Here is a 23,180-nt window from a genome sequence, read left to right on the forward strand (position 1 = left end):
AGGAAACATTTTTTTTTGGATGTACAATTAGGTAGCAAATGCATGGAAATAATAATATTGGTTACCACTAGGGAGAAGGGAGGGAGTTATGATGAGGAAAAAAGAAACTTGAGGATATCCAAGGTACGAATAATGTTCCATTTCTTGATTAGTGTGGCAATTAAACAGATATTTATTAAGCTTCACATTTATGCTTTATGCATTTTTAATGTTTTTTTATTTTTCACAATATAAAATGTGCTCCTATGGAAATATGTCCATTGTATATTGCTGAATGGAAAAAAGTAAACTATAGGTCAATATATATAGTATGAGTTAAAGAAAACTGTGTGTGCTATTTATTCATACATGTATTTATATGTCTAGAAAACTTAAAAGGGAAAAGGAATGGTTTCCTTTTTTATCTTACACATCTCTGCACTGTTTACATTTTTTTATAATGAATACTTGTTACTTTGCCATTACTTAAAAAGCAATGAAGAAAGAACTCAACATGGCACTTTCTGAAACAGTTAACAGTCATGTTACCCATGGTCAAGGTAGAACTAGCATAACATTTTTAAGTAATTGTTTTTCTTACTTAGTACTTTGAAGTGAATGTTTTAAAAATGCAGTAATTAGCTCTATTATTTAGCTGCATTGGGAACATCTGAAAATAACAATTCTGCAGAGAGGAAATTTTTTAAGTTTTCTGATACTCACCAACCAGTTGCACTCTCCCTGAAGACAAAAGTGTTGGATCGTCCTTTCTGACATTATTTATTGAGTCGTCTACTAACTCTTTAATGTGGTCAATTCCTACGACTTTTCCACTAGCTCCAACCTAGAAATGAGAATAATTCAATAACTCACTGGTCTAAATTTGTTGTTCTAAATGTCATTAAAGTGCTTCCTAATGTAAAGTTATATTGTGCAATAAGAAATGAAGACAATTCGGTTTATTATAAATTATTTAGCTATTACAACCTTCTCAACTCTAACTCACAAATGAATTAATTATACTTCACGAATTAAAAAGCTAGAATAAATTTTAATTATAATACTAAAAAAAATGCTATCATTCTTCAATTTATAATCTTTAAATCCAGCACCATGATGGAGGACTTAACTGCCAATATTAAATAGTAGTTAATGCAATCATTTTTACTCAAAGTAAATCTAGAAGTGTGACTTTAAATATTAAAATTACAGCTCTGGCTGGGTGGCTCAGTTGGTTGGAGCATTGTCCCATACACCGAAAAGGTTGTGGGTTCGATCTCCTGTCAGGGTGAGTATGGGAGGCAACTGATTGATGTTTCTCTCTCTCTTCCTCTCTCTAAAACCAGTAAACATATCCTCCCGTGGGGATTAAAATATATACATATTAAAATATATATAAATGTTACATGACATTTCATAGAGATTTAAGTAATTTTAATAGGGATTTTTATACCTGATTCTACTGCCATTTTGTGGAAAGTATAAAATACATAAAAAATTATAAAAAGGCCCCAATATAAACATTAATTGTAAAAATTTTTTAACATAATAAAGACTGATGTCGGACTACCTGGGTTCACATCTAAGTTTCATTACTTACAAGTGTATAACCTCGGCAAGTGATTCTATGAATCAGGTTCCTCAGCTTTGTAAAATGAGAAGTAAAAGCTATATACTTCATTAATGATGTGAGGATTGAATAAGAGAATATAAGAAAAGCATTTAGAACACTGACTAGCTTGTGCTAAATGTGCAAAAATCATTAACTTAAATTACTTCATTGTTAAAAAGAAAACTCAAAAATTTAATGATTTTTAAAAAATAAATTTTCCTCTGAAACCTTAAATATGTCAAATATAGAAAATATCTCATAAATATTTCTAAGCTTTAAAAAAATAGTCCCTTACATCCCATTGGGATGCTTAACTTGTACAAAACAAGTTAAAAATACTGAACTATCGGAATCCTTATTATGTACAAGACACTGTTCTGGATGCTTAAGACATGCCAAGGAGAAAAATCAGACAAAACTGCCAGCTCCCTGGAACTTACATGCTAGTGGTCTGCTGGTTATACATTTAGCAAGTTAAATGGATTCTTGTCCAAGATGGATCCATAAGTCCCAACCTAACTAAATCAGAAACTTCCAATCTGGCCTCCAGGGACAAGATTTTCCATAATTAACTTGATTTGATTATCTGAGTGCAGATGAACCCTTCCTCAAGGTGTGTGAATGGACCTCCAGACTTACACTCTGGTGGTCATTTACCAGATAAGCCTCTGGTGAATAATGAAGTATAATAAACAAGGCATTTTTCTAAGAGTACTTTTCTTACTGTAAAGGAATCTCTACCCTCACTCCTAATAAACCTGTAGGAGTGTTTATTTTCTGCCAGATGAAAACTTGGAAGAATGTAGTCTGGGAGCTACTGGTTACCATACCATCTTTGACCACAAGACAAGAGCCACTCTGATAATGAAGCCAACATGTGGAGAAAAGGAAAGCCAAACCAAGGACCACAGAGAAAATCACTGTCAATAACAGTATCTGATCTGAATCCAGCCACACAAGAAGCCAGATACACCTTAAAATGTTTCTATGATATAAACCAAATAAATTCCCTTTTAGCTCTGCCAGTTTAGATAGATTGTTCTGTCACTTGCAACAACAACAACAACAAAAAATCCTAGTGCTATATATTCCAACTGCTTTCTCGGCAGAATTTCTTTAAAAAAAAAAAAAAACACCTTCAGAAACTGGTAATGAAAAAAATATACAGTCACATCATAAGTAGGACATGTAAAACTATGCTTCTGTTTGGGCCAGAATGAAAAATAAAGGTCTTACCATACGTGCAAAACATGCAGAAAGGATTCCACTTCCAGATCCTACATCAAGAGCTTTAGCTCCTTCATGCAGTTGATCAAATAGAAGTTCTAGTGCATATGCATGCTGCCAAAAGAAAACAAAGCAATATTCACTTTTTTCAAGAATATAAAGTATATGCCCTAGTCTGTGGTCGGCAAACTTCGGCTCGCGAGCCACATGCGGCTCTTTGGCCCCTTGAGCATGGCTCTTCCTAAGCCTTAGGAGTACCCTAATTAAGTTAGTAACAATGTACCTAACCTATATAGTTTAAGTTTAAAAAATTTGGCTCTCAAAAGAAATTTCAATCGTTGTACTATTGATATTTGGCTCTGCTGACTAATGAATTTGCCGATCACTGCTCCAGCTGGTTTGTCTCCGTGGATAGAGGGTTGGCCTGCGGACTAAAGGGTCCCAGGTTTGATTCTGGTCAAGGGCACATGCCCAAATTACGGGCTTGACCCCCAGTGCGGGGCACGCAGGAGGCAACTGATTGATGATTCTTTCATCATTGATGTTTTTATCTCTCTCTCCCTCTTCCTTCCTCTCTGAGATCAATAAAAATATATTTTTTAAAAAAAGAATATAAAGTATATATACCATGGCATATGAATTAAGTTGCCAACTTCATACCAATGTTACTACTATTGTCATCTATCGAGACAACGAAAACATATAGTACTTACATCTACACAGGAATGACTTAAGAAAATTCTCACTGTTTGATTAAATTCTAACATTTATTTAAAATGTTTCAGTAACTTTTTATCTCCAATGTGTGAATTTTAAAATGTAATTACTGCAAAGTCAAAAGTTATAAAAGGACTTATAGTGAAATCTCTATCATAGCCCTGTTCCAACCTTCCCCATTCCCATCCCTATCCCCATCCCCATCCCCAACCAGTTTCACTCCCTAAAGACAACCAATTTACCAGTTAAGATAATATTAAGGAATATTGTTGGGTATGATGTGCTTTTAAAGTTTTTCATATTTATACTAAAGTATCTAGGGGTAAAATATTATGTTTGAAATTTGCTTTAAAATGGTTCAGCAGAAGGAAATCATATTGATTCTTTTGCAAAGATTCTTGTCTAAAGAGTGAAAACAACCAGTACTATGAAAAAGAGTTCTGGATGAAACGCCATTAAGTACTGGATTCTACTGGTTCTGAATTTATTAGCCCTGTGACATTGAAAATTATTTTTAGCTCATGGTTCCTCAGTTTCCATTTCATTAATATGGAGAGAAAAACAGTTGTTCCTATCCTGCCTTCTCCACAGAAGTATCATTGTGAATAAAAGTCATGATGCATTAAAAAAGTACTTTATAAATTCTAAAGGATTTACAAATGAAATGTATACTGTTTACATTAAGAAAAAGTCAACCATTACAGCACAATGACTTGTTGCTGTTACTCTTTAAGGTACTTCATAGTCATTTATAAAGGTAAAAGTAACAATTAATTGATCTTTTATTTCTATTTAGTGTTACTTGGTAAACTCTTAGTTAATCTTGTATATAACTGTCAATCAGTGGCTTCACTCTGCTCTTTTGCTTGATTAGAGAATGAAATGACTTGGTTAGTCAAAATGACCAAAGTTCACTTACCATGTGTGGAGCACTGATTGTTGCTTGGAAACCTGCAAAAAAAGAGGAGAACTACTGATACATTCAGCTGTAGAAGCATACCAAATACTCCACATAATTCCTTTTCTAACATCCATAAGTTACTTTTCAGAATAATTTTCATTTTTATGATCACAAGAAAACAAAACTTTTATTTTGAACTTTGTCATGCAGCAGTTAAAATTAGGAAATCCAATCATGCCAAACGCTACTGTGCTCTTCCAGGACAACAGGCCCACTATTTTCAAAGATTTCTTCTCCTGGCTAAGAAAGGAAGAATTTCAGTAAGTTGAGTCGACAAGTTTATAACTTGTTTTCTCTTCAGACTTATAAAAATAAAACAAGCTTCTATATATAATAGGTATGCAAAATCTTTGCAAAATTAAACTGCTTCATATTTCTGGCAACTTAAAAATAAACTAGAGCAACCAGCAAAGTGGCTTAAGAGACTAAGAAACTATTTCAATTTACTCTTATGCCCTCACCTAATGTCAATGCACACAATCTTTTCTTAGTTTTCAGCTTTCAGTTTGTTTCTTCCGGGACTGCTTTCTCAAAATGTATTTACCTGCTTCTGCCTCTGAAGCAATTTTCACTGAGCGGTGGTAGCAGGTGCCTTCGGGTTCAGAAGCCCCCAGGATCTTCTCTGCTGACTGTCATAGTGCTTCAAAAGAAGAAAGCATGGCAGCTGGCTGACAGAATCCTGAGGCACTTCTAAGCCTCAAAGGCGCCCACTGCCAAGGCTCAGCAGTTCAGCAAAAAACCTGCTTCAGGAGAAGGAATTAAATATGGGACTTTCTAAAATCAAGCACAAGTCAAAAATTCAGGGCAAGTGAAGCAGAGAAGTCAATGATAACTTAAGTACACTTATCTTTAGTACTAATTTTTAAAATTGATGCTAATTGGAAAAACAACCTTAGTCAACATTAAGGCTCCTAAAGGCAACTCAGCACTCAGCTTAAATCGCATAAATTTTCATTAAAAGTATATTTTCAGAAAATTTGTTTTTAAAATTCTCTACATATATTATATATTTGAGAAAATAGAAAAGGTGCTTCATAAGCATATAATGCTTTATTATAAAGGTATAACATTTAAACCAGCAAGGCAATAATAAATACCTGTGTCCTAGTCTATTTTTACTTACAAAAATTATAGAGTAAATGAGTAAAAACTGACATTTTCAGAAATTCAAAGCTTACCTATTGATTGTGGAGAATCCATATAAGGGTTACATTTTGCATAGTGGGCACGGTCCGTAGCCAGCATTACTTCAAATACTTTATCTGTCTTGATGATTCCATTTTCTGAAATGAATGAGGCAAATATTTAAAGCTGGGAATAAGATGATCAGATATGCCCAGCTGGTGTGGCTCAGTAGTTGAGCATGGACCTATGAACCAGGAAGTCACGGTTCAATTCCAGGTCAGGGTACATGCCCAGGTTGCACTGGGTGTGCAGGAGAAGGCTGATCAATGATTCTCTCTTATCATTGATGTTTCTATTGCTCTCTCCCTCTCCCTTCCTCTCTGAAATCAATAAAAATATATTTTAAAAAAAGATGATCAGAAGTATTTTAGAATAATTATTTTGGCTGCACTGTAGATGCTGAATTGGAAGAGAACAAGATCGGAAGTTATTGCAATAGTCCACGTAATCACAACCTGTTCTTCAATGATAACAGTAAGAATGAAGTAGAAGGACTTGAGACATACTTGGGAGGAAATAGGGTGGGCAAAGGTAGGTTTCCAATTGTTCATATGGAAAATAATACAATAATCAAGAAATAATAATATAAGAATAAACTGTTTCCTGAACTCACAACTGTAAACCTTCTTTTACCCCACCCTGTATGTGTGTGTGTGTGTGTGTGTGTGTGTGTGTATACACCTGACTAGATTTGTAAAAGGGGGAGGGGGAAAGTGTTTCAGATGCTGTCATATATTGATTTGAGAAATCCGGGAGAAGGACCAGAGTTAAGGAGGAAAAGGATAACTAATTTATACAGTTAGGGGCTATGGACCACACAAATGGAGATAGTCGGTTGAACACATGAATCTGGGGCTCAGGAAGAGATCTAGGAGAGATATAGATTTCTAATTATGTAGACGGCAACTGAAGCAATGGAAGTGAACTAAAGTGGCCAGAAGAGATCACACCGAGAAGAAAAACGAATGTAAACATTTGAGATGCAAAGGAAGTGGAGCCTTCAAAGATTATGACAAGGAGCAACCACAGAGGTGGATGAAAATCAAGCAGATAAATTACAGAATCCACGAGAAACAAAATTTTCAAAAGCAAAGCAAGGTTAATAATATACATTTGGCTCCCCCGCCTATCAATTCTTTAAGTTAAATATGTAGTACAGTGGTTCTCAACCTTGGCTGCACATTAGAATCACCTGGGAATCTTTTTAAAATCCTGATTTCTGGGCCTCATCCTCTGGAAATTCTGTTTCTTTGTTACTAATGTTGTGGCCTCACCCCATAAAAAAGAAACAGAATTTCCGGAGGATGAGGCCCAGAAATCAGGATTTTAAAAAGATTCCCAGATGATTCTAATGTGCAGCCAAGGTTGAGAACCACTGATGTAGTATGTTAAATTTCAATAACCCTCATGGTAGCATGCACATAGTTAACTTTTCAATAAAGCCCTAATTAACTCAATATGTTTATTGACTATCTAGTACATACCAGACATAGACATGCTTAGGATTATCTATACTAATAAAAGGGTAATATGCTAATTAGACTCGACGTCCTTCTGGACAAAGCCATGGTGGCAGGGGCCAAGGCAGAGGTGGTTAGGGGCGATCAGGCAGGCAGGCAAGTGGTTAGGAGCCAGCAGTCCCGGATTGTGAGAGAGTGCAGGCCGGGCTGAGGGACTGGAATTTCATGTACTGGGCCTCTAGTAAGAATAAATAACATAGCATAGTTCCTGTACTCACAGACCTAAAATCTGTAAGACTTGATTTTAATAATCCAGAAATAATTTTTTTAACCAAAACAGGTTTTGCTGAAAACCACTACATTTAAAATTTTTAATGGGTGAATGATATGGTATGGAATTATACTTTAGAAAAGTTGTTTTAAAAAAAAAATAGTGGGACCAAAGGCCGCAACCAGGAGCAGCATTATTTCTGGGAGACAATCTGGTAAGCAGGGAAAGGATGGTGCCTCTTGAAGTGGTAATGAAATGAAAGAAGCAAGAAAATTAAGGATCCCACAGAAACATAAGAGCAAGATCCGCCAACTCCTTCCCTTTTCCCACTACTACTATCAATATCATCCATCAGTCATTAAAGAAATTGCAAGTCACCATACTGACAAAAGTTGCTCTTGAGTTGTAAAAATAGGAAAAAGAAAAAACTCCATTCAAATCTATGGGAAACAAAAGGCAAATAAAAACATTTCAGCTGACTTAACAGAACCTAATATTTAAAACTATGTTCTGCCGAAACCGGTTTGGCTCAGTGGATAGAGCATCGGCCTGCAGACTGAAGGGTCCCAGGTTCGATTCCAGTCAAGGGCATGTACCTGGGTTGCGGGCACATCCCCAGTGGGAGATGTGCGGGAGGCAGCTAATCGATGTTTCTCTCATCGATGTTTCTGACTCTCTATCTCTCTCCCTTCCTCTCTGTAGAAAATCAATAAAATATATTTAAAAAATAAAAAAAAAATAAAAATTAAAAAAAATAAAACTATGTTCTAAGAAAACTTAGCAGAACGTGAGTAAAAGAATTACCAGAAACAACACCAAGACATCCACCAATAAAACTATCAGACTTTAAAGGTAAGAAAAAATATCTTCAGAACTTTCAAAGCAAAAGATTCAATTACCTAATAGGGGTAAAAAAAAATTTAGGCAGTCAGGTTTCTTAAGGTTTCAACCACCAACATACAAAGAAAAACAAGAATGAAGCTACATTTTCAAGAAATTTAAGGAAAGTGCAAGTCCACAATAAAAAGGAGTAAATGACTAATACATCCAACGACATGGATGAATCTCAAGAGCACTAATCTCAGTGCAAGAAGCCAGATAAGACTATACACTATACGATTCCAATTATATCAAATTCTATAAAAATCAAAACTCTAGCGGCAGAAGGCCAACCTGTGGTTGCTAGGTATTGGGGGTGAAAAGAGATTATCTGCAAATGGGCATGAAGAACTTGGTGAGTGAAAGAAATTTTCTTTATCACATATCAGCAAATGTCTGTAAAGGTACAAATAGTAAATATTTTAGGCTTTGCAGGCCAGATAATCTTCATTGCAACTACTCAACTCTGCCAACGTACTGTAAGAACAGCACTGACAACACTAATGAAAGGACACAACACTAATGGTTGTCTTAAAATAATCTTTATTTCCAAAAAGAGACAGCAGGCCAATTTGGCTTGTGGGTTATATTTTGCTGATCCTTTGTCCTATAACCATTAGGGTGGTAGTTAAGACTATATTTGTTTGTCAAATTTTTAATATTGTAACCTTAAAATTTGGTGAATTTTCATATAAATTCTACCTCAATAAAGCTGATTTTTTAATAACATAAGCCAAGGATTTCATACCCAGCCAAGCTGTCCTTCAAATATCAAGGTTAAAGGTAAAAAAAACAACATTCTGCATGTGCAAGAACTCAGGGAATGCTGTACACACAAGCCTTTCCTAAGGAATATTCTAGAAGATGTTTGTCATCTAAGCCATAGATAACCAGAGATACAGGAGCAAAGGACACATATGCAATTCTACAGTGAAAACTAAAATAAGGGGGGGAGACATGGGTAAAATAATAATACTTAAAATTTACATGTTCTGATGAAGTAGAAAGAATGCAATGAAAAACAATGGGAGGCCCTGGTCAGTTTTTCTCAGTGGTTAGAGTGTTGGCCCGCAGACGATAGAGTGGTGAGTTCATTCCCGGTTAACACACACCTGGACTGCAGGTTCCCCAGGCCTAGTGGGGAGTGTGGGAGGCAACCAATCAATGTGTCTCTCTCCCATTAATGTTTTGTTCTCTCTCTAGAAATCAATGGAAAAAACATCCTCAGGTAAGGATTAAAAAAAACAATAACAACAACAGAAGGAGAAAAAAGGGCAAAAGTAGAATTAGATCACTGTCATATAGGTAATGGAAGGAATCAAAGGTTGACCAGACAGTAAATAAGAGAAAAGTAGATTAAAGAGACATTATAAAAGGTATAAATACAAACCTTCCAAATAACAGAGTAATTTTAAAAATTCACAAACATTGTAGAAACATTGTTAACAAACAAACTTATATCATCTCTTCATTTTAAAATATTATAAGTTTTGGATAAAGTAACTCAAATAGAAAATATTTCTACACAAATGAGCTTAGGCAAGCTACCTGAAAGATTACTAAAATAAAACAGTGAGCTCTGGCTGGTTTGGCTCAGTGGATAGAGCGTCTGTCTGTGGACCAAAGGGTCCCAGGTTCGATTCCAGTCAAGGGCACATGCCTGGGTTGCGGGCTCGGACCAAAGTGCAGGAGGCAGGCAATCAATGATTCCCTCTCATCATTGATGTTTCTATCTCTCTCTTCCTCTCCGAAATCAATAAAAATATATTTAAAAATAAATAAATAAAATAAAATAGTGAGCCTAGCTGGTTTGACTGGGTAGATAGAGTGTCAGCCTGCAGCCTGAAAGGTTCTAGGTTCGATTCCAGTCAAGGGTACATGCCCAGGTTGCAGGCTTGGTCCCCAGTAGGGGACCTCCAGGAGGCAGCCAATCAATGATTCTCTCTTATCATTGACTAGAAGCCTGGTGCACAAAATTCATGCACAGGTGGGGGGGGTTCCCCTCAGCCTGGCCTGCAACAACACCAGTATCGCTCGCCCTGGCCTCTGGCCAGAGGCTTCTCCCCCTTCTCCGTGTGGCTGAGGCATCCCACCCCGGCCACTATGGGCGCTGCCATCTTTTGTCACAGAGTGACAGTTAATTTGCATATTATTATTTTATTAGATAGGGTGTTTTTATCTATCTCTTCCTCTCCTTTCCTTTCTGAAATCAATAAATATATACATATTTTTAAAGAGTACTACACTGATTGAGTTATAAAACTAAATATATTTAAAACAAACAAACAAAAACAGTGAGCCCTAGCCGGTTTGGCTCAGTGAGTAGAGCGTCGGCCTGCATACAGAAGGGTCCGGGTTTGATTCCTGTCAAGAGCACATGCCCAGGTTGCGGCTTGACCCCCAGTGGGGGGCATGCAAGAGGCAGCCAATCAATGGTTCTCTCTCATCACTGATGTTTATATCTCTCTCTCTCCCTCTCTGAAATCAATACAAATATGACACACACAAAAAATAAAATTAAGTTGTTCAAACTAACAGAGCAAATAAGGGGTATGGCCATTCAAAATGAGATATTAGGTTCTTACTGACCACTTCACTGTTTTGCTACTGACATATTCAAATAGCTTAGTGACTTCTACTATTTTCATGTCCCAAAATAATTCTTGAGTGGCTCATTAGCCCTGAATGCAATTCAAATTCCAGAGAGGTGATTCATAGACTTTCCAGGTCATAGAGGCCTTAGAAGCCATCAAGTCTAACTTCATAAATCAATACCAGGATCTCCACTTGAAGAGTTTTACTGATGTGATACAGCCCTTCAGACCACTCTAATTATCAGAACACTTTCCTGCATTAAGATGAAATCTCACTCTTTATAACTCACTTAAATGTACCCTTGGTGTTACTCTCTCTTTCTGAAGCCACAAAGAATATATTGAATTTTCTATCCAGCCAATGTTTTTTACACATCTAAAGACATATGAGGATCACTTCAAGCATTATCTTTTTCATGTTAAGCAGCCTCACTCAATATTTCCAATTATCCATCAGTTTTTAAAACCATCATCATATTCACTTATTCATTCTTCTCTAGATGGGTACCTGAAGTGTGACATCTAAAATCAAACATATCGCTCCACACATATTCTAAAAATAAAAGTAAATTAAAAATATTACTTCCCTTAAGTTAGTTAATATATTTCTATCAAACTCAAGTGAGTTTCTTTGGCTGCTTCTTTAATCTATAGAGGAATATGGAATTTACTAAAAACCCTAAATGGTTTTTAAAAGCATTTCACAAGTCATTTATGAAAAACTTTGAACACATTATGGCTCAGAATAAGCTTTATTAGGCCATTATTGGGTGTTTTGCAAAAATTTCACCACAATGTTATTATTTATTTTTGCCCACAATTCCATATTTTGAAAGATGCCTAAACCAAGCTACATTTACTAAGTTATTAAATAATTTTCGCATTTTTGGTAATCTGACATATACAACTGCCAATGCCCTGAAATATTTCTGGCAAAGAGCAAAGTAATTCAATGTTTACTCTGCGTGTATAGCCTTAATTATGAGGAAACGTGCAATTACCATTAGGCTTTTTGAAATAGTGAACCACTTTAGAACCATACATACCCCAATCTTCCTGCACCCTGGAGACCAAGGATTCTAATTAAATAATTATAACAATGGCTACTGTTGGCCCAAATATGTGGTTGATCCAGATGAGAAGTTAGTAGGATTCAAAAGGAGAATGCAATCGAATGCAAGCTGTAAGTTATATAATCCTATATAATAAAACCCTAATATGCAAATCGAACGAACGGCAGAACGACCAGAGGAATGACTGGTCGCTATGATGCGCACTGACCACCAGGGGGCAGACGCTTAACACAGGAACTGCCCCTGGGGGTCAGTGCACTCCCAAAGGGGGAGCATGGCTCAGCCAGAAGCCAGGCTCATGGCTGGCGAGTGCAGCAGCAGTGGCAGGAGTTTCTCCCGCCTCTTAGGCAGTATTAAAGAGCAGGGAGCCAAGCGGTAAGGAGCAGCGAGCATGAGGGTGGTAAGGAGGGGTCCCAGACTGCAAGAGGGTGCAGGCTAGGCTGAGGGGACACTTCCCCCCACCACCAGTGTATGAATTTCATGTACCAGGCCTCTAGTAAAACTCCTAAAAAAAATTAGAGCCACATTAAGAAGGTATCTGTTTCTTTTACTTCAGGGGTGGCAAAGGGTACAGAAGATTAATTCCAAGAAACAAACAAAAACACTACACAAGAGTCATGATTTAGATATGAAGAGAATAAAAAATGGCACAATTTCAAGCAACTGGGGAAGTGTAAAAAAGGGGAAAAAATTTGACTATTCCTCTTCAACAGTAAATGAATCTGTGATATTAAACAATAGCAGGGAATAAACGCATAGCACATTATATAGCTCAACCAAAGTGTTAACACAGTCATATAAAAAATGATGGTTATTGATTTTCAACACTTAAAAAGTCAACAAAGTACAAAAGATTTACTGTTCAGAACAAAATGTAAATGTTAACTTTGACCATGTTAAAGCTGCTAATTAGTTGGAAAATGAGATGAGCGATCCCTAATATATTTTCTACAAAGTGGAAGGGTTAAGAAGCAGTGTCAGTTTATAAATTATGCAACAAAAAACCGAGGTTAAAGTATATTACTCAAAGTTACAAAGGTAACCACAAAAGAGGACGCAAAAATTATGATGTTAACTATGTGAGGAAGGGTAGGCTGATAGGGTGTAAATACTCATCATCTTAGCAGGTCAGTAAAATGATGTCTAAAGTTGATAAAACAAAGACAGCAGTTTAAGCATATGATTTAGAGACATGAAGATAATTACAAGAACCAAAAACACAGTTAAAAATGGTTCACTCTGAGTCAGGGGGTGGGAAGGAATACAGCATGTAACCATTATTTTTCATCATAAGTCCTTCTGTATTATTTTGTCTTTTAACCATATTACTTAACTAAAAATTAATATTTTATACAGAGGCAGAGCTGCCTCAAACTGATTGTCAAACTGCAGTGGGAAGGCCAGGGAGGGTTGGGGGACAGGAGGGAGGGGAGTAAGAGATCAACCGAAGGACTTGTATGCATCTATATAAGCATAACTAATGGACATAAGACACTGGGGGGTAAGGGAGGGCAGGGGTTTGTCAAGGGTGGGGGGGATAAAAAGGGCACTTATGTAATACCCTTTGTAATACTTTTAGCAAAAATAAAAAAAATAAAATAAAATAAAAATAAACACATGGAAAAAAAAATAAAAATTAATCTTTTAAATTCTCCTAATCTTGTTATTACAGTATGTAGTTATATAGATGTATGTGCATGTGTGTGAGTGTTCTCCATTTAGCAAAATGTATGTGTGGCAGGGACTCCTTTTCTTTCACAGAACTTTAATTGGGTGCATTATCTACTTTGTTTGTTGGCATATAATTAAGTTCTTGCCAAGGGACCATATGCAGAAGTTATGTATACAACTTCCATATCATGCCCTTCAAAGAAATGGGGAATTTTCTCATTTTTCTCCCCACCAGCTGGAACATGGAAATGACAGAAGTAAACTATTGTCAACCTTGCAGTTGAGGGAAAGACTTTAGGAAGTGCAACAAGACAGAAAGCGCCCAGGTCCTCAACACCATGGAACTACCAGATTAACTCTGAACTGCTTACACTTGGATTGTTACAGGAGACAGAAACTGATTTTGTTCAAGCCACTGTTATAATTTTTTATTGATTTTTAAAGAAGGCAGTATGTGAGGGGGGGAGAGAAAAAATGAAACATCAATTTGTTGTTCCACTTATTTATGCATTCATTGGTTGACTCTTGTAAGTGCCCTGGTGGGGGATTAAATTTATAACCTTGGCATATTGAGATGATGCTCTAACCAACTGAGCTACTCAGCCAGGGAGATCTTACTTTTATTAATCTTTCTTAAATATATGTATAGTTAAGCCCTGGCTGATGTGGCTCAGTTGGTTGGGCATCATCCCATGAACCGAAGGGTCACTGGTTCGATTCTCAGTCAGGGCACACACCTAGGTTGTGGTTTAGATGCTCAGTTGGGGCATGTACAGGAGTCAACCGATCATTGTTTCACTCTCTCTTCCTTCCCCTCTCTAAAAATCCATGAAACATATCCTCAGGTGAGGATATTTTTTTAAAGTTAAAATGAGGAAGTATTTTCTGGATTCTAAGCGAGGCTCCAATTTCTAAAAACAGTCCCTTAGAATTTTATTAGCTGGCTATATTTGGCCCTTGAATGCACATGATAAAACTAACAGAATATTCTCTTTTCCATAGTTATGCTACTAGTAGCTAGCACATGATACTCTAACTAGAATTTTAAATTACAACTTATTTGCAGAAAGATACAAATTATCATAATTCTTATATATTCAAATACCTACTAAAGGTATCCACTTAAATGTCTTATAAGTATCTCAAATGGAACATTCCCCAAAATAAACTTCTTTCCCACACTTCCTTGCACACCCCCCCACACACACACACAAACACACACACATATCCTGCTGCCCATTTATTTATTATTTCCAACTCAGAAAATGACTAATCACTCTAAGTTGCCCAGGCCTGAAACCTTGGTTTCATATCCTTGACTCCAATCTTTCTCCCACACCCCAAATCCAAATCTAGCACTTGCTATTTTCTCTGTCTGGAATGCTCAGCTCCCAGCTCTATGTGCATGGCTTGAATTTCTTCCCCTCCACCAAATCTTTGCTCAAATGACACTGTAGTGAGGCCTCCTCCCCTACAACTGCAAGCCTAATATCCCACACTCCCTATTCTCCTTCCCTTTGTCACTTTTCATGTGACATATATTTTACTTGTCTGCTCCATTAGAAGTAAACTATGAGAGAGAATGGATGTTTGATTTGTTCACTGCTGCATCCCTAGTGCCTGGCACACAGTAAGACAGTCAAACAGTTGACTGAATGACAATATCCAATACATTACAGTATATGCACAAAATGACACAATCAGGATGTAAAGGGAATAAAGTAGAAATAACTGACGTGTTAGAGCAGTGGATTGAAATTTTTTAGGTAAAAGAACAATTGTTAGTATTGTTTTAAGTGGCTAGTACAGCATTTGAAGTCTGTTAGTTAAGAGTTAACCTTCCCATCGAATTTTCCTGGGAGCTGGAGGGCAAGGGCTGCAGAGCTGCAGGGAGAAGGAAGGGTGAACTGCTCCAGGCTGGTCTTTGCTTAAGCTTTGGGGGCTTATAGGAGAAAAACAAGGGCTCTGAGGTGTGCTGCTATGAGCCTCACCTTTGGGTGTCTTTGTGTGTGTGTGTGTGTGTGTGTGTGTGTGTGTGTAGTGGGGGGGAGGGGTAGTGTTACTGTCTTTCACTCAGGGTTGGGAGAGAGGGTAATGAGAATATGTAAAGTACTTAACTGTTTTCTAGTTTGGGCTTAAAACATTTGAGTGACCCTTGACTTTCTAACCTAACGGGAAATTCAGTTGGCTCTATTTTTCAACATGTATTCAAGTTAATCATTCTTTGTCTCCCCTTGGAGACAAAGAATGCAAGTTCTGGGTTATTGATTGCAGGTGTGTCCAATTTGATCTCTTGGCTTGTACACCTGGCCCCTGACCACCACCTTCATTTTAGTCTGTTTTATAGATTGCAGTCTGAGTATGTGTTTTAGGTTGAAAATCAACTCGCACTGTTCTCAGCTTAAAACCTACAGGAACTCCCAAGTCTCAAAGTAAAAGCTTAAAGTTCCTGAAATGGCCCACCTGGGCCTTTGATAGGTCTCAGGGATTCTCAGACTCCATCTACACTTTCTCTCTACCCTCAGCGGTACCCTCTCTACTTGCTTTTCTCTTGCAAGGTTACCTTGGTGCTCCAGGAAATACTACCCTAGTTGTTCCTGCCCCAGGGCCTCTATGACAACTGTTCTCTACCAGGAATTATGTGTCCAAAACTACTTAAGTGCTCAAGTGTCAACAATTTCTTAACAAACATCACCTACCGTGATTACCTTACTTTAAATTGCAACCTTCTAGCCCTTGCAAACACTTCTGATACTCCCTTCCCTGATTTCTGTCTGGAGTGTATTCCTGGCACATGGTAGATGCTCCAATGGATGACTCAGCAACGCAAATGCAATCAATCAAGAAGCAATGGATGTGAAAGGAGTTTTGTGAAATAAAAGGACCCTAGAAATGTTGTCTTTGTACAAAGATATGTGACTTCTAAAACAGAAATTCAAAACAAGTGGGGCTGTGACTGTTCTGAGAAGCCTGGGTTTAATAATCAGACCTTAATGGGCCTGCGGTTAAGAGCAGGCTTGACAACTTTAAGTTCACCCCTAGAGCATTTATGTGATGGACAGACTAATTTGGACGTAAAACTAAGGCACCAAGCTCTAGCTAGCTCTTGCAAGCTGGTCACCATTATGCAGGTGTGTTGGACTTAACACTGTTCACAATGAGACACTAAAGCAAACTTGGGTAAAATGTTTCCAAACCCTTGGGAGAATGCTAGGCTCTATGGAAGTTGTATGTTGGGGGCTTAAGAAGCTTAGGGGGGGGATGGAGATGATGAGTGTGATAAAAGTCATAAGTACGTATGTCTACAAACAACACGATTGGCAGGCAGTTGCCAGGGTAAAAGGAGATGGCAGGGGCTGTCATTCCCCTGGGTCCTCTGCAGGCAATCTCTCAGCTCTAAGGGCTTAGTAACACCTGGCTGGAGTCAGCTGTGCCTACCTGCGGTTCCAGCACCTTTTCTTGGGTTTTCCTACTCCCCACACATACCTTCATTAATATAATCCCTAACAGAGGATGTCCTTGGTCTTCAGTGGGGACGCTGAAAAGTCTCTGCCCAAGTGATTCACTGCTCTACATGTCAGCCCGGGGGTGGGGGGGGGTGGGGGGTGGGGGGGGGAGTTAACCTTCCACAAACATTCTGGCTTGGAGACCTGCTTTAGGAGACCACCTCTCTCTCTCAACCTCCCCCTAGTCCTGCCCCCTTCTCTTTTCCTCATTTTTACCATAGCTTGAAATTTTCCCCATAAAAATAGAAAACAAACTCTAACATAAACATTAAATTGTCACATTCTCTAGATTAAACACGCTTACAGCTGTTTTACATCGATTTGTTTCATGAGCACATTTTTAGCCCATAATTATAAAATAACTATATTTTTCATTTCTACAGCCTCGCACTGTCTAGTATGGTAACCATTAACATGTGACTATTTGTTAAATAACACAAAAATCCAGTTCTTCAGTTGTACTGACCCCATTTCAAATACTCAATGCCACATGTAGCTAGTGACTACAGTACTGAACAGAAAAGAAACAGTCATGACAGAGAACTCAATTGGGCAGGACTGCTATGGACTTTTTAAAAATTTTATTTTATTCAAGTATAAAACTTTGATTCAACTCAAACACTGGCAGAGTTTAACCTTGTAATTTTCAATTCTCTACACACAAATTCTCCACGCCAGAGAGTCTCAAAATGTGGCCAGTCCCTGAGCAGCAGCAGCATTACTTAGGAACTCGTTAGAAATACAGTTAACTCTACAAGAGCGTGGTGGTTAGGCGCACTGATACCACCCCCTACCCCACCCCCACCCCTGGCTGAAATCTGTATATAACTTTCAGCCACCCCCACCCCTGGCTGAAATCTGTATATAACTTTTGATTCCCCCAAAACGTAACTAAAGTTGTCCCTCAGTATCGTCAGGGGATTAATTCCAGAAACCCCTTCAGATACCAAAATCCGAGGACGTTTTGCTTAATTGAGTGCCTTATATAAAATGACGGAAAATAATGCACACAGTCAGCCCTCCACATCCTCGGATTCACAACCACGATGGGAAATACTGCTTTCAATCATGGATCTGAAAATGCCAAATCAGGGATACGAAGGGTTGCTTGTATATTTGCTGGAAAAAAATCCATTTATAAGTCGACCCATTCAGTTCAAACCCGTGTTGTTCAAGGGTCAACTGTACAAATTCTTGAGCGCCTCAGCAATCTGCCTTAATTGGTTTTTAATGAGCTCTCCAGTGACCAGGAGATTGTGAAGCATGCTTAGGTTCTAGACCACTGTTCTAAGTTCCTTAAGAGCAGCTGTCATCACAACATAAATGATGAGATATACCATTACAGTCTAAAATAACCTATTAGTGTCCTGACCGGTTTGGTTCAGTGGATAGAGCATTGCCCTGCCGACAGAAGGGTCCCAGGTTCGATTCCAGTCAAGGGCATGTACCTTGGTTTCAGGCACATCCCCAGTAGGGGGTGTGCAGGAGGCAGCTGATCGATGTTTGTCTCTCATCCATGTTTCTAACTCTCTATCCCTCTCCCTTCCTCTCTGTAAAAAATTCATAAAATATGTATATTTTTAAAATAAAATAACTTATTAGTTGTATGTCAACTATGAACTCATACACAATCATGTTTCTAGTACATCTTATAAAGAAAAATTCAGTATTTTCAATTATCATATTAAGACAAAACCAATCATAAACTTCATTTCTTTTTTTATATATATATATTTTATTGCTTTTTCACAGAGAGGAAGGGAGAGGAACAGAGAGCTAGAAACATCGATGAGAGAGAAACATCGATCAGCTGCCTCCTACACACCCCCCACTGGGGATGTGCCCGCAACCAAGGTACATGCCCTTGACCGGAATCGAACCCGGGACCCCCCAGTCCACAGGCCGATGCTCTATCCACTGAGCCAAACCGGTGCTGGCAATAAACTTCATTTCTTAAAAAAAAAATCAACACTGTAATTTACTTCCTCTTCCAGTTTGCCGATCCCTTTTCACTTTCTATTAATATAGTCACATTTTAGTCTTTTTCTAAAAATTTAATTAGAATACACAACAGTGGAATAACCAGGAAAAAGGGAGACATTTTCAACTTTTATTTGATTTGAAATTTTTGCATGAGCAACTATTACTTTTATAACAAACTCATATGAAAAAATAAAATCCATTAGCTAGAATTACTTCAGCAAGAAGCTGAAACTAAAGTTACACAAGTGTCACAAAAAGGCTAAGCTATTACAGTACTCTAATTTTCTCTTACCACAGACCTAATATAAAACTAAATATTTGCAACATCAACATGTATAACAACTATTTCTTATCAAATTTGCTGATAGAAAAGCATCTTCAGAAATTTCAACTAAGAATAGCAATGCAATACATTAAAGTGATTATAAAACCACTGGGAAAAGATCTACTAGTAGTCTTGGCTTACTGCAAATGTGGCCCAAAAAGAAGAGACATTAAAAGCCCGATTGATTACAAATTTCTGCCACAGCCAAGTGTCTACTAAGATAACTTACCAGTGGAAAATTACTTAAACACAATTTGTGTATAGAATGTTTCAGGTGTATATGCTGCAATAGCAAGCAGATCATTTTAAGAAATTTTACAAAAACATTTACAATATATTGAGCTTATGTGCATGGGGAATTTAAATCACACTTAATACTGCCTAAGCATGTGAATGTCCACTTTCAATCAAATATTATTCCAGAAAGTGAATACTGACAATGCTTGGCAGAGTTTTAAAATCTAAACATTCTCCATTACTAAACACTAAGGCCACAATTTCCAAGTTTAAATACTGTTTTTTAAAAAAGTCAAATGGCTACCCAGCCGGTGTGGCCCAGTGGTTGAGGGTCCACCCATAAACCAGGAGGTTGCTGTTTCAATTCTCCATCAGGGCACATGGTCAGGGCACATGTCAGGGTTGCAGGCTCCATCCCCAGTAGGATGTGCAGGAGGCAGTCAATCCATGTTTCTCTCCCATTGATGTTTCTATCTCTCCCTCTCCCTCCTCCCCTCCCCCTCCCCCTTTAAACGTCCCACCATTTGACGTTTAAAAAAATGTTTTCATTGATCCCTAGAGGGAGAGGGATCATGGTGTTGCTCTTAAATCAATCAGGGGCAAAGCAGATGTACAGTCCTTAGTTCATCCTAGCTTGATGCCTGTGTCAGTGGCCAGAGCTATTTCATGCCTGAGGCACATAAAATGATAATTGCTAGGTCTTGGAGGGGAAAAGATCAGAAACACTGGTCTCATAAGTAAATTACTGATATTAACAGGCTTAGGGGTGTAGTTTTAAAGTTTGTGGAGCTGTGATTGCTCTAGTAACTTGTAGATTAACAGTAAGCAGGTAGTTCTAGTACAACTCCATTAAGAGTGAACATGCCACCTAACAGTTCTAGTGGCGGGGATATATGTTATTCTGCACATAAAACTGGGTGCTATGAGAATAATAAGTGGGTCACTATTTGCTTTCAGAAAATTGGGTGGGGATCTAGTATGGTAATATTGGAATTATTTCAGAGGGCAGTTACTGTGAATCATGTATTCTCAGGAGCCAGAATGTTCAAATCCTGAGTCTCTGCCATTTAACTGTCAGTGTGATCTTAGATGCATTTAACCTGCCTGTTTCTCGCCTGAAAAGTGAGTTTTAATAATAGTGCATGTAAGTTGGAAAAAAATAAAACATGAGAAGCACTTAAAATGGAGCCTGGCACAGTTGTAGCTAATAATAATATATGAGCATAAAAAATAAATAAATAAATAAAATAAATATATAAATAAACGTCAAATGGCTAATATTAAGTACTAACCATGTGCCAGATAGTGTTATTTCTCTCACTCATCCTGGTATTCTCAGCACAAATCCAAGCATATAATGTACATTTAACTGGAATTTATGAAAAAAAGAAATGAATATTAAGTTCTTTGAGTGAATTCAGATATATATATATATATTTAAAAGTCCCAGAGGTTACACATTGACTTAGGAAACATGACAAATACATAATAAGCTAAATAACATGACAGTTAAAAATACCACATTATCAGGATATGATTATTTGCAAAGTTAATGGCAAAGAGAGTGAAATAAATTCTAACTAGAGTGAGAGTCCTCCATCCAGATCTCCCGACCAGACGGCGACACTGTATTTCTTGTGTGTGTGTGTTTTTTTTTAAGGTTAACTTTTTACTTCTCTCTTTTGAAAACAAAATATTTTTATTTATTTCAGAGAGGAAGGAAGAGGAAGGAAGAGGGCGCTTCCTGCACGCCCCACACTGGGGATCAAGCCCACCACCGGGGCCTGTGCTGCGAACACGGGATCGATCCCTGACCTCCAGGTTCATAGGTCGACGCTCAACCACGGAGCCAAGGCAACACTCTATTTAAAAAAGAGAAAGTGACCCAGCACTCGTCCCACCCTGCAGTGACCATCAGAGGAAGGAATACAACAACTACAGAGAATGATACAGAGAACACTTCCACACAAGGCTTTCAAAGCACAGGGTGGTCCTCAAAGAAGTCAGAACATTCCACGCACACAACGGTCTCTAGAGACCCCGGGATCTCCAAAGGCTCCCGAAACAACCGTCCCCCCGGAACAGCACCCCCCGGTGAGCTCCTCCTCCGCCCCCCACGGAGCTCTCCGCTGGACAGCCGCCCCGGGAATTTCTCCCGCATCCGCACTGACAGTACTCCCGTCCTCCCCTCCCTCCCCGGGCCGGTATCAGACCGCGGCATCTCCCTCCGGAGGAAAAAACGGAGGGCGGGGGAGGGAGGAGAGGGGAGCGCTTGCAGCGAGGTCGGTGTGGAGGAGGAAGATGAGAAGACGCGAGGGGCCAGGGTGGAGTTCCCTCCGTCTCCCGGAGGCCTAGCGAATACCCCCGACCCTCAGTGCACGCCCCTCGCCCGCCGAACCCCAACAAGCAGCCGGGGGACTCGAGTGACAGCCCCACCACCGGTGCCGCGCCCCCTCCCCCGGGCTCCCAGGGAGACGCTGGCCCCGGCCCCACCGGCAGCGGCTGGGAGCTCTTCTCTCTTTCTCTCTCTCTCTCTCTCTCTCTCTCTCTCTCTCTCTCTATCCTTCCAGTCCACGTCGCCGATGAGTGACAGGTCCCGGGGGACGCGATCGCAAGCGCAAGCCGTTCGGGACTGCCGGTGCCACCCTGCGCGGAAGCCCTCCAGCGGGCCAGGCGGGGGACACATTCCCGACGGCCCGGGGAACCGGGTCGAGGCCTGGCCAGCCCCAGTGGCCCACACCCGGCGGGGGTGGCACTTACTGCGGAGGTTGTGGATCAGCTCCGAGTGGCTGGCGCCGCCGGATTTCCAGGCCATCGCTAAGCACACCCGGAGCAGGTACAGGACCACCTTCAGCGCGGCGACGGTGCCCAGCAGCTTCCCCAAGAGTGAGACCACCTCCCACACGGTCACCGCCCCGCTCGCGTCCCCGCTGTTGCCGCCGCTGTGAGTGCCGTCGCCGCCGCTGCCGCCACTGCGCGCTCCCGGCATGCCCCGCGACGCGCATGCGCTCTGTGATGCCGCGCGGGCTTGGGCGCGGCTGGGTGGGGCCGCGGGCGCGGGTGGCCTGGAGCTGCGCGGCCCGCGCCGGTGGCCGCTGCGGCTCCCGGGGACACGAGGCGAGGCGAGGCCGAGTCAGCGCGGCCGCCGCCGCTGCGTGTCCCTTTGCGAGGCCTCGGGCTGCAGGCCGCCTCCCTGCTGGGTTTGCCCCGCGGCCAGGCGGGGTGGGCCCCCGCGGGTGCCCTGCTGCGGCTCCGCTCACCCCGCGCGGTGTCGGGACGGCGGGGCCGATGTGGTTCCTCCGCTGCCGGTGGCTCTGCAGTCGCCGATGGGTCAGCTGCTGCGAGCCGCGGGTCTGCTCCTATAGCTGTTCAGATTGCTAGATGGTGGGCTTTCTCCGTCCTGCCTCACCCAACCCTGTTGACTAATATTTAGGTTGAGTCGAGTCCGAGTTCCCTGTGGTGGAGCCTGAATCATCGTAATAGGAGCACCGGAGGGCAAA

General features: G+C 39.8%; 1 protein-coding gene across 5 annotated transcripts in view; it reads right to left on the minus strand.

Annotated features, from left to right (window-relative positions):
* PCMT1 (protein-L-isoaspartate (D-aspartate) O-methyltransferase) overlaps nucleotides 1-22,669 on the minus strand; it is a 40,122-nt gene extending 17,453 nt beyond the window's left edge. For all 5 annotated transcript variants that reach the window (XR_011471798.1, XR_011471797.1, XM_070417477.1 and 2 more), the window contains exons 1-5: nucleotides 22,441-22,669; nucleotides 5,675-5,779; nucleotides 4,455-4,486; nucleotides 2,828-2,932; nucleotides 703-823 (exon numbers count right to left, since the gene is read on the minus strand). Coding sequence is in view for 3 of the 5 variants with exons in the window: in XM_070417477.1 (XP_070273578.1) it covers nucleotides 703-823; nucleotides 2,828-2,932; nucleotides 4,455-4,486; nucleotides 5,675-5,779; nucleotides 22,441-22,669 (592 nt within the window). In the remaining 2 variants the exon portion in view is untranslated. The remainder of the gene's footprint in view (nucleotides 1-702; nucleotides 824-2,827; nucleotides 2,933-4,454; nucleotides 4,487-5,674; nucleotides 5,780-22,440) is intronic.
* Nucleotides 22,670-23,180: the final 511 nt, after the last annotated feature.

Source organism: Myotis yumanensis, unplaced genomic scaffold, assembly GCF_028538775.1.
Source record: "Myotis yumanensis isolate MYYU_CA2020_CCGP unplaced genomic scaffold, mMyoYum1.0.hap1 SCAF_6, whole genome shotgun sequence".
NCBI lineage: Eukaryota > Metazoa > Chordata > Mammalia > Chiroptera > Vespertilionidae > Myotis > Myotis yumanensis.